Consider the following 12,220-nt stretch of genomic DNA (forward strand, 5'->3'; position numbering starts at 1 on the left):
CTGCACAAAGAAGAATAAGGGCCCCTGGGCTGGAGTCCATTTTGGTGCCCTATCAAAATAATATAGCTATATATATATTTACTCATTCAAATTACAGATCACAGACACAGATCTAAACATTACCTAGCATGAATTGATGGATGGTTGCTTTAAAACAGTAACTTATATTAAATAAGTATACTAAATATAACAATTTATATATATATATACATATATATATATATATATATATATATATATATATATATATATATATATATATATATATATATATATATATAGTTATGAATTTAAATAAATTAAGTGTATTTGAATTTATACATTTTTATATATTTAAATGATTATTTAAATAATAATTTAAATATTAAAATTATTTATTTTATGTAAATTTCTTTCTTACCACATCATTTATTATAAGGTGCAATGTTTGTAAAACATTCACAGCACTTAAAAATAAATAAATAAAATGTTTTCCCTCAAGTAAGTCTGGTCCAGGGCGCAGCAAAGGACAAATTAAACACACTAGGAAAAACATGTATAGACCCAAAGTACAGGTACAAATTTATAGCACACATATACTGTAAGAATTTCACCAGTAGTGCAGTTACTTTCCATGTCATTAAAGTGAATTTCGCAGTAGCTTATCTCAGGCAAACAAGCAGTATTAAAGTCATATTTGGCCTGGAGTAATAAATAATCCACGAGCATGTTCCTTTATTAGGTAATGGTGAAACTGATTCAACTGTGCCTTAATTGTGGTTCCCTGGGGTACATTATATTCAGCTCAAATTATTTATCGCTATTGGAGAACAAATAAAGCACGGTAACAAAAAACAGCTCGGGTGAATATATTTGTCTTGTGAATATTTATAGTTTGTACATGGAAGAAGGTCATTGCTTCATTTTCTGCACATCATGAGTCCATATGGTCTCTTAGTAATTGTGCCAGCCTCGTTTTAGTCAGACGGTCCCTAACCGGAGGAGGCAGGCTGAGCAGTTGCTGCTGGATCGCGGAGCGGCAGCAGCAGCTCAGTCAGTCCGTCGCTGCGGTCCATCAGAGCGGAGCGGCTGGTCATCAACATACTCCTCAACGTCCGCGGAGCTCAGCTGGCCGGAACGCTGCTCTGTGGTTCCGAGCCGTGCTGCCCCCGCAGCCGGTCACGACAGCGGCGTTGGAACCTTCGTGGACATGAGGACAGCATCTAAAAGGTGGACCGGGAATCCCGCACGGCTTCGTTTTTCGCAGAGCGAACGAGAAAGGTGGTGATGCAGCACACCGAGGAGGCGCCTCGGTCACTCCATAGCTTCACAGCTAGCTAGCGTTAGCAGCCTAGCCACACGGCTAGCGTTCCCATCAGGCTTTTAAAGCTCAGCGTTTTGCACCCGCCAGCTGGGTTTTTAACACAACAGGAAGCTTATACGTCAAAACCGGAATATTTAACATTTTTTTTATTCATGTATTTCCTCTGGCGTTAGTCGACATTCCTCCCCACATCCTCTGTTAGCCAGTATTAGCAGCAGAAGTTAGCTTCTCTGGCTGTTAGCTTCTATAGAAGCTAATCAGCTCTCACAGGCTGGCACTGTCACAAAATGAACTTGGTATTCAGCCTGTGAACACGCCGACGATACATCGCTGCTCCACGATGACGTTAACAAAAAACCCGCGGTATGAGCAAACGCAGCCTGCGGATAGTAGTTTGTGTTAACGGCACTTTCACTGGTTGTGTTTTAGTCTTTTAATCGCGGGGCTGATTTGTTTTATTTCCACCCATCTTTGCCTCGAAGTCAAACATTTGCCCACCCATCAACATAACAGGGCACAGCCTCGGATGATGTTTATTTTCTCCCCCCACTCCCTCATTTTTTTCAAGTGCATATTCGAGGATATTACATGAATCTCTTGTCTGTTAGAGTGAAAACGACTGCGTTGTATTTATTGAGAATATTTCGTACATTTTAATGCATGTTCCAACCGCACTCGTTTGTTTCCCCTCTCGTAGCAGATTGGAAATCCCGATTCTCCAGTTATGTTAATTGTATTTCTGATTTAATGAGAGGCGAGATTACAATCTGTACCAAAGTGCAACAAAATCGACTTAAAAAAAAAAGCTCTATGAAGTCCAGGACTGTTGATCACACAGTTGTTGCACAGCCTCCTGATACCTTAAGCCTCTTGGAAATATGTTTGTCATTTTTCTCATTGCTGGAGGATTAAGGATTATTGTGTGTGTGTGTGTGAGGGGAATATGACAAAACAGCTCAGGAAAGGATTGCTTACAATTTTGGTGTTTCATCTGATAAGTGTAGATTTTTCTTGACTTTTCACGACGTGTTTCTGTAATTTTGAAGTGTTAAAACTCCGAACAGGTCGTTCTATGTGCGTGTTGCCCTATGATGCCGATAGTTCCCTGGAGAAGTTGTGGAATGACCGAATAAAGCCTATAAATTCATAAACTCATTGAGAAAATATCTAAAAATATTTAGTTAAGAAATTAATCTGTGGCACAATTGTTGGCACCTCTGCTTTTTTTACTTTGTGTAATTTCTGTTTTGAAAGGTGCAGCTCTCAATCTTGAGATGAATCTTTCACCATTTCTCACACCGTTTTCTGTTCAGCTCATTCCACTGGATGTAGGTTTTTGGGGGTCTGTTTTGGTTTTTGGAGAAGGTCTGTGTGTCCTGCGTTTCTCTGTTGTTTTGGTAATTAACAAACTATTACAGAGCCAGGCAGAATTTTGCAGTTAAGACGAGAAACATCGCCTCATCGTCGCAGGTCCTTCCATGTACTTTGTGAAGAACATGAAGTGCTTTTCTACACAGTTCTTCTTTCTGATTCCTACCAAAACCACCTGGGTCGTCTGTTGCCAGAAAACGCAGCTTGCAGCCGTTTCACACCAGGGTATTTTGTCAGACTCTGTTCGATTGGGAAGAGAATGATGAGAATTTAAAACCCTCGTTTTCAAGTTGCACTTTTGACAGTGGACCAAAGAGCGCGGACCGCCGATCATTTTGGATGCGGTCAGCGATCCGCGTCGAGGTTCAGTTGAAGGCAGACCAAAACCCAGGTTTTTAGGTAAGCCGGCTTGCAGCAGAGCTCAGTGGAGTCTCCACACACCTGCTGACCAGGTGAGGTAGTGAATGCCTCATGCTGTCATCTGATGAAGGGGTTTCAGTTAAAGTCCTAGTAGAGGTTAGTAAACTCCACCTGTTTATGTTTGTGATGTCAGGACTGAGTGACCTCCCTTACCTTGAACGCAGTGCTTCCCAAAGTGTGGGGCACGCCCCCTAAGGGGGGTGCAATATGACTCCATAGGTTTATGTCTGGTTGGACGATGTGTGTGTCCTGTTGATTTTGTTTTTCTTTTATTGGGGGGGATCCAGAAAATCTTTGGGAACCACTGACTTTAACCTAGTAGCTTAACAGCTAAATTAATGAGACTTTTGTATCAATAACGTATTTTCACCCCAATAATATAGGAATTCTTTGAAGCTATAAATATAAAGTAAGGTATAGTTTAGGGAAGCAACTTATGATAATTTTTGGTAATTGATTATTATTATGATTAATTGAATAATCTGATTACATATTCTGCAGATTTCTCTTAAGCCTTTTTTTCATTCAATATTCAGAAATACATTAATGGATGAAAATAAATTCCTTTTTAAAATGAAAAGAAAAGCATTTTATTGCCTAAAATTCAATACCATTTCTTCAGCGTATAGTTGATCATTTGTAATAAAAGATGCATCTACAACTAAAAAAAACATACTTATAACAACATATAAAAAGCTCAGCTCTTTCTGCTCAGCTGAACAATACAGAGCAGAGCTGATATGTTGACATTTTTTTTTTGATTAAATTGGATTCAAAATGTGTTTAATTGTAGATTTAAAAAAAAATCTTATATTCTTTTTACAGAGTTTGAACTATACAACTTCAGGAGTTCTAGATGAAACATATTTATAAATATGTTTGTTTTTTTAAAAATCTGAAATATATGTGTATGGTTTTTTTGGGTTTTTTTGTTTTTACAGTTTTGGCTTAATTACTCATGTGAGTATGTTGTTCTCTCACTAAATGGACTTTTTTTTTGAGTCTCCGTACTCCAGTCAAAGATTAATCGATTGCTAAATCAGTTGACATCTACATCATTTAGTCAATTAATCACTAGTAATCGTTTCAGCCGTAGTGCAGTTATATTCAAACCGTCTCTTCCATCCATCATGATAGAACAGAAAAGGATGACATCCCCAACTCCAACACCTCTCTGCCCGGCTTTCTAACCGTGCCACCAGACGGAGGTGTAAAGAGGCGCGGCACAAGCAAATGAGGTGGATTAGCAGCGTTTGCAGTCATGAGACCTTCACAGAGCAGCATCCTTCTAATTCATTAATGGACTGACTGCTGTCAGAGATGCCCTCCTCCTCACACCATTCCCTTCTACAGAGATACTTGGATGATATGAGTTATGACATTTAATTTCCCTATGGAATGAATAAAGTGTTTTTGAATTGAATTTTAATAGCTGTTTTTCAGATTACTAACAACGGTGCCCTTCTGTTATCGATTGGATAAATGTTCTCAAATGGAACGTTGGATTTTTCACATTTCTTTCAGCGTGAAGTTATCCTGCCGCAATAAAAAAAGCTAATTACCTTTTATCAGGCGTGCCAGCAGATCTGCTCCTTCGTCTGGTTTTATAAATGGACGCCATTAGTAACGCCTGTCTTTTCTTTCCAGACTCATCATGACCCGTTCCTTCCCGACCAGTCGCTTCTTCGCCGAGGCGCCTTGTTCCCCTTTTGCCTCTCGACGCCCCAACGCAGGGATGAGATAATAACGCCCAGCAGCCGACGCATGCCGCTACACCACCACCTCTGTGGCACCTGGAAACCGACACCCACCCTCCTGCCCCGACCCCTCCCCCGAGTTGACTCTTTAACCCGACCCAGAAACTATGACGACGCCGGCTCTGCTGCCGCTGTCGGGCCGTAGGATACCCACTCTGTCGCCGGGCGCCTCCTCCTTCACGCACCACAGAGCCACGTTGAGGCTGTCGGAGAAGTTCATCCTCCTCCTCATTCTCAGTGCCTTCATCACCCTATGCTTCGGGGCCTTCTTTTTCCTCCCGGACAACTCCAAGCACAAGCGCTTCGACCTGGGCTTGGAGGACGTGCTCATCCCGCACATCGACTCGCCCAAAGAGGGGAAGCACGGCTCAGGGCAGGTGATAATTCACGGACAGGGAGGACATGACGAGAACAGGCACAGGTGAGTCGGAACGGCTTCCCGCTCTGGCTGCTAGCTCTGTGCAAAGTGTTGTGTGATTGGTCAGAAGTTTGTTGCCGTGTTTTATGCACGGCAACAAACAAAATTGGACAGCAATTTTGATATTTCTTTTCAACTAGTCCGTTTCCACTATGCGGCTTTTGTATCCGCAGGTGACATGAATACTTCTGAAAAACGTTTAACTGAGATAACGAAGAATTACGCACATTTGTGAAATTCTTCACTGACTAACTACTATAACTACAAAATTTCAGAATAAAATTTTAAAAAGTGTGTATTGGTCAAATCTGAATCAAGGGTTCTGATGCTGAAAATTAGCAACAATGCTAAGGTTAGCTAGAACACAGCAACATGGGGTATCACTAGCATGTTGACTAACATGGACTCCATTTATGTGATATATGGAAAAAAATAACTCAAATGTTCATATTAGCTTTATGGCTAACATTAGCTTGATAGCTATCACTGGCATGTAGAGCTACTAGGATGTTGACAGTACCAGGAGGGTACGCATTATCCCTACCATGTTCCCCAACATTAACTTACTTCATTCAGTGTGCAAACATTAGTGTATAGGCTAAATTAGCTAACATGCTAAGGTTAGCTTAAATGCTGTCAGTAGCATGTGGGATATCACTATCATGGGAAGTCAGCTAACTCCATACAGTATGCTAAATATAGCTAATGTATAAAAAAAAATAGCTGAAATGCTAATGTTAGCATGAGGGCTATCACTAGCATGTTGAGCAACTGGCATGTTGGCACAACCAGTAGGATGTTGACACCAGCATGTTGACTAACACCGACTTGATCCATTCAGTATACAAGCATTAATGTTGAAGCTAAAATGAGATGCTAATGTTAGCATTGTTAGCTTAAATGATTTCAGTAGCAATTGGGACATCACGAACATGTGAACGTACATTCACTTTCTCCTTCCACCATACTAAACATGGCTAATATGTAAAAAATATTAGGCAAATGACTAGTGACTGAGGACGGTCTCTAGCATGTTGAGTGATTAGCATGATGACTAGCATTGATTTACTCCATTTGGCATGTAAATCCTGGCCCCAGTAATAGGACGGTTGAATGGTTAATAACTCCTTGAAGGAAACTGTAACGGCATTGTTCACGGAGGAAGCGGACGTGTGGCGCTAGCTCTGTGAACGGTTTGTAACGGAGGAAGTGGGAACCCCCAAGAGTTGAGGGTCGACGTCCCCTGAAGCAGAAGGGGTGCCCCCCAGGTGGTCTACGCTGTTGTAAGATACGAACGACTGCCCGTCTTCGGTTGAAGTTTGTAGGAGCCTTTAAAGCTTAAGCCAGCAAAGCGTTTGTCACCGGTCGTACAGGTCTGCTGCGACGGCTGAAAGGTGTGGCGTTGTTGGCAGAAGGACGCACGCTCCACTGAACCTTTCCAGACTCGTCAACACAGGTGTTCCCTCCTCCCTCGCCTCTCAGCACACCTGCGCTCTCCTGCGAGCGCTGCCACCTTTTGTGTCCCCTCCGGGTTTTATTGTTCAGGTTCTGAAACAACAGACATTTTATCACCTCGGCCCTGTTCTCCAATAATTTCTTTTCTTCCTGCTACCAGATTGTGTCGAGGTTTTACGAGCTCGCACACTCGTCTGTTTAAAACAGGCTTTAAAATCTGCTGGTTATGAGCTGGATGTTGTTGTTGCATTTGCATGTGTGATTTGGTGTGGGGGAGTCTCTGCTGCTTTATTGCTGCTCCTCTCATACAAGATGATATTCAGGGTTTGTTCAAATAGCATGTTGTGCTGTTTGGAACCCGGTACCCTGGAGGATGTGCACACGCGTCGTCTATCAACTGTTATTCTTGGAGGAGTAAAATTACTAGTGCAGAGGGTTTTTCTGTAGAAACTAGGGCAAGAATTCCAGTGTGGAATTGCTTGTTTTGTGCATAATTTACCAAAATGTTGTAAAGTTGCAATGGAGGAGATGCCTGAAATCAGGTTACTTATACAGTGCCGATTCACAACAAACAAGGGCTGAAACGATTAATAGGATTAATGGTGATGAATTGATTATCGAAATGGTCATGAACTATTTTAGTAATCGATTGTCGTTAACTGGAGTATGTAGACTTAAAAAAAGACTATTTGTTGAATGGACAACACACTCAGAGCAGAAATTAAGCCAAAACTTTCCAAAAAATGTATACATTTTCCATTTAAGATTAAACGAAAAACTTATTTTTACAAATATGTTCTACATAGAACTCCTCAAGTAGCAAAGTTTTAGTATCAGCGGGTTCAAATTCTGTAAAATGAAAAAATTAAAATCTCATACTAAGCACCTTTTGCTGTCCAATTTTTAATTTCTTTGCTGAAAAAATCGTCAACAGATCTGTCCTACACTGCACTGATAAGTCACATGGAAAGGCGTGAGCTTTTCAAACGTTGATGTTTAAAATCTGGTTTTAGCTGCAAACGCTTCATTTGTTACAAATAATCAAATGTTCACTAAAGAAATCCTGTGCTATTACATTTTAGGCAGTAAAGGGCTAATTTTTTTTATTAAAAATGGAATAGATTGATTTCTTTGCATCTCAATGTATTTCTACCATAAAAAAGACAATTTGTTAAATGAAAAATCTGCAGAATGGGCCAATTTTCTTTTTATCTGATTAATCAATTAATTTTAGAATAAGGAATACTTAAGTAACTGTTTCTTGCAGGCCTACAACAAAACGATTATTTGCAAAATATCATGCAGCTCTACTACAGTTATATCTGGTGTTTGTAACGCATTTTGGTAAGAAGTTCCTGTTCTCTGGACGTCAAGTTGCTTGCATCAAGTCGCATCAAACAGCATGTCATGTATCAGGAATTCACATCTTGCATATTCAGCCTATCAGAAGGAGTCTCACTACAGTAGATGTCCACCCCTGCAACATGTGATAGAGCCCAAGTGCTGACAGTCACAGAATGGCTGCAGCATCCTAATTGCAGCTTAGAAAGAAAGACGTGAGGAAACCGAGAATTTATCGCAACCGATATTGTCATTACAGTATTCAAAAGCAATGTTGTCGTTGCTTTATTTTTGAATATTTGGCAGCCCTACTACAGGGGCCTGTCTTCTATGTTGAGCTGAGACTCTGGGATTTCGGTATAATAAAGTTGGACCGCTCGCTTGAGGATGGTTGGGTCTCCATGGTAGTACATGCGGAGTTAATGTTGCGTTCCGTTTGTTCTCAGAAGTTAGATTTTTTTTCCTGTTTCCAGCCGTGAATGCAACGAGAAGATCGGCTGAAGTCAGAATCCTGACTGGTAAAGTCAGAGTCCAGTATCCAGTACGGCTGCCACTCGTACTCGAAACGTAACTAATGACACTGAAAACTGCTTGTTTTGGTCCTCATTGACTCAGCAGTAGCATCCAGACTAAATATTGTTGTTGCCTATATACTTTTGCATTGTTTAGGCATTGAATAAATAACTGATTGAGAAAGGATTAGATTGCCGAGTCTCTAACCCCGCCAGCTACCAGTCATGGTCAACCTCTCATTTACACTGCAAAGTGTTGCCTGGACGGCAGTATTTTCTTGAGCTGGACATCGTGTCTTGTGTTATGCATTCCATTATGCATGTAGTTGGACAGCAGGTTTATTTTTAACGAGGGTCTTGACGTGGAGCTTTCCTATTAAGCCTGATCCATAATGTTAATGCCATTACGTCCAAAGCTTTTAGAACAGCCACATCCGTCAAAGACAGACGTTTAGTTGTGGTAAAGCTCAGACTGAGCTGGTAAAAGCAGAAAATTTGATTTATGGTGCCAATTTTTTCAACTTTAATGTCCCTTTAGTGTCAGCAACATTTTTGGTAGCCGTCAACAAGCTTCTGTTATGATTCTGTTTGGTGTTATCTAAAATGGTAGCACTGGGTTCAGACTGGTTGGGTTGCTACCATGGATTTAGCTTTTGAACACAGTTTGCAAACTTTTAACCAGGGCTGGTATAGATTTCCTGTTGGAACAACCACTTGTGTCCAGCTTTCATAAATCTGGCTGCTGATTTAAGGTGAAGTTGAAGAATGGGACTGAATCTGCTCCATCTTTATTCAGAGTGTACTCGCTGAAAAACCCGAAACTGCCCACCATGCCTGTTATGTGTGTATGTGCATGGGTGGCTGATTATGGCATATCTGAGGAAAATAACCTGCCCCACAACCTGAAAAGTACAAGTATTGTTAGTTTGATGTGGATGAAACTACTGATGGATCTCTGCTGCATAAATCATGGCATAATACCTCAGTGGCTTAAAGTTTACTCGCCCATTTTTTAAATCACAGGCTCTGCTTGCTGGTTTTTTGTCAGGCATCTAATCACATGTGAGTTTTTAGACATATAGTGCAATAGAAGGTGTTGTTTGCTGTTTGTTACATATACTGTATATATTTTTTACAAAGCAGGCCTACAAAGACAGCTCAATAGGCTGATGGATAATGTTTGGTTTGTAATTTCTGAAGCTTTTTTTTATTTCTGAAATCAACAACAAAATGTATTTGTTTCCCCAACATTGATGTAGTGTGTGTCGTCTCGGCAGCTGAAAGAATCAACCCTGCTGATTGTGCTCTAGATGATATTTCAAGCATTGACCTGAGACTTTTACTTGTATCGGTTATGATGACGATACTTTACTCTTTCCTACGTTTTACTACAGCACACATCAGTTCTAAATATAACTTACAGTGCAGCTCCAGTATTCTCTGGGTTTGGGGACCATAGTTCTCCATAAATAATGAAAAGTGTGTACACCTCAGACCACCTCTAAAAACTCTTATGACGTCATAGTTCACACACCAGATGTACTTTAATGTGCATTAATACACAGTAGAAACCATTTTGGCACTACAGCAGAATGGTCTTCCCTAAGCTAACACTTTTTTTCAGACCTCCTATCAAACCAAATCAGCTCTGTTGATTTGGTTTGATAGGAGGGACACGTTGGAACGGCACACCATTCAAACCGTCGGCTGTCGAAACACACTGATTTATGGCGCCGCTTTTGCCAGGATTGGGAACAACAGTTTGGCGACAGTCAGAAGTTGGATGGTGTTTGCTTGGCTAGTTGGGATCCTGGCCATTTACTGAACATGGTTTTAAAAAGAGAACTGGATGCTGGAGTAGAATGAAAATGCCTAAGGTTTTTAGTTATAGACTCTAAAGGCACAACTGCACCTCACTTGGTGTCACCATTTATTGTTAATGATGCTTGGCCAAGCCTTTGCTTTTTCTCTGTTGTGATAAATCATCATCACAGCCCAGCAGACTTGCTGTATTACTCAGGAACATCGGAGCGCCTAAATTTATCATTTAGTTCTAATTTATTCAGTTTGATTTTCAATCTCATTCCTGTTTGTTTTGTTGTCATGGTTGATCATGTGTTTCTGTGTTTTTGCATTAATTAGCCACCTTGTACCACAGTTAAGACAGGAGTAGATGATTTGATCTTGTATCGATAATCTTAAAGAATCTTTAAGAAAAGCTCGATCCCAAACCTGCTGGTATTCTGAAACTTTGATCTATCAGCCACTAAGGAAGCTAAAACTTGTAGCACAAACAATAATATTTAGAATTATTGAAGATTTTAGCATTTAAAACGTGAAAGTCTTGGTGAAATGCTTTTTGTCAACACAGCTTGCTGCAGTACATCAGTACTCCCCAAGCTGTTTACATTTCCCACGTTATTTTTTTCCCCCTGATCTGTAGCAGGCGGGTCAACGCTCTGAGGCTAATGGGTTTCTGTAAGTGGCGTAAAGCCGTGCTTCCAGCCCAAAGAGCGACTCCTCCAACGCTAGCCGAAAACATCATCTTTAAAAGGATCGTTCCCATAAGTGGAGGTAGAGGAATCACTAAACATTTGACACGCTGAGCCGTCTGGAGCACTCAGGAGCGAGAGACGGAGGTCATTAATAACCGCGGAGCTAGCGAACCAGAAAATGGCACTTTGAGTAAACATTAAGTATGAAACAAGCATAATGCTTTGCAAAAGAGCCGCTGAGAGCGTAAGATTATGTTCCAGCTTGAAATTAGCTGTTCTGCAGAGTTGTTCTGGCCAGATGATGATCATTCTGTACATTGGAGCGCGACACGTTGTACCAGCGCGAGAAACCAGCCAGGAAATGGAAACACACTATTCTGGAAGCGCAGCAGACATCAGACCTGTTCCTTGCAGAGATGGATGCCGCCTCAGTCTGGTCAGCTCTAACCTCCTCATGTGACGGTAAAATGATTCATTAGACATAATGTAAATACAGAGTAAATGGCCTTTAATTTTATACATTAAAATACGGAAGCCACGAGCTGATATTTCCTGAACATACTTTTTCTCTTGCGGTTCTCTCAACTGTAAAAGATTTAATGTCCCAATGTTTTCTCGAGATGGAGGGAAGTTCACTTATCTGGAGATGACGTGTGAATTTGTCATTTTCCCAGGATTGGTGAATGTCTCAGGAAATTGACTCGTTTTCTTGAGAAAACTTTCAGGAAAGTAACTTATCTTAAGAAAACCATAGAATTTAACTTTCCTCAAGAAAATGAGGATGTATTTATTAAAATTTTTTTTAATAAACACACCTTTGACACGTTTTCTTCCTCATTGTTGCATTTATCAAATTGAAATAATGCTGCCCATTCTAACTGACCGAAACCAAGGGAAGTTTGGTCTTATTTAACTTCAGAGAGTGAATGTAAACTCCTGGTTTTGTTTAATAACCACGGTTGTATTTTTAATTTTAATCTACACCCAAAGCAGCCCTACTGCGGAGTCTGGAAAACTGAGGGATTCATTTCTAATTAACACCCGTCACGTATCTGAAAATCTATCGGTCCATCTGATAAATTTGAAAACATGCTAACAGCGGTTCAGCTTATTATCAACCTGAGGCAGAAAGCTGTTGATCGTTCTGC

At 40.6% G+C, this 12,220-nt stretch overlaps 1 protein-coding gene across 3 annotated transcripts in view; it reads left to right on the plus strand.

The window, feature by feature from the left end:
* Positions 1 to 808: 808 nt before the first annotated feature.
* Positions 809 to 12,220, plus strand: part of man1a2 (mannosidase, alpha, class 1A, member 2) — a 115,114-nt gene continuing 103,702 nt past the window's right edge. Inside the window, exons 1-2 of one of the 3 annotated variants that reach the window (XM_044131741.1) lie at positions 809 to 1,260; positions 4,742 to 5,272. In XM_044131741.1, the coding sequence (XP_043987676.1) occupies positions 4,959 to 5,272 (314 nt within the window). In that variant the 5' untranslated portion in view covers positions 809 to 1,260; positions 4,742 to 4,958. Of the gene's footprint in view, positions 1,261 to 1,282; positions 1,667 to 4,741; positions 5,273 to 12,220 lie in introns of those variants that run through there. The other 2 variants (XM_044131742.1, XM_044131743.1) reach the window with 2 other exon arrangements.

This window comes from Gambusia affinis, linkage group LG11 (assembly GCF_019740435.1).
Source record: "Gambusia affinis linkage group LG11, SWU_Gaff_1.0, whole genome shotgun sequence".
In the NCBI taxonomy this organism is placed as follows: Eukaryota; Metazoa; Chordata; class Actinopteri; order Cyprinodontiformes; family Poeciliidae; genus Gambusia; species Gambusia affinis.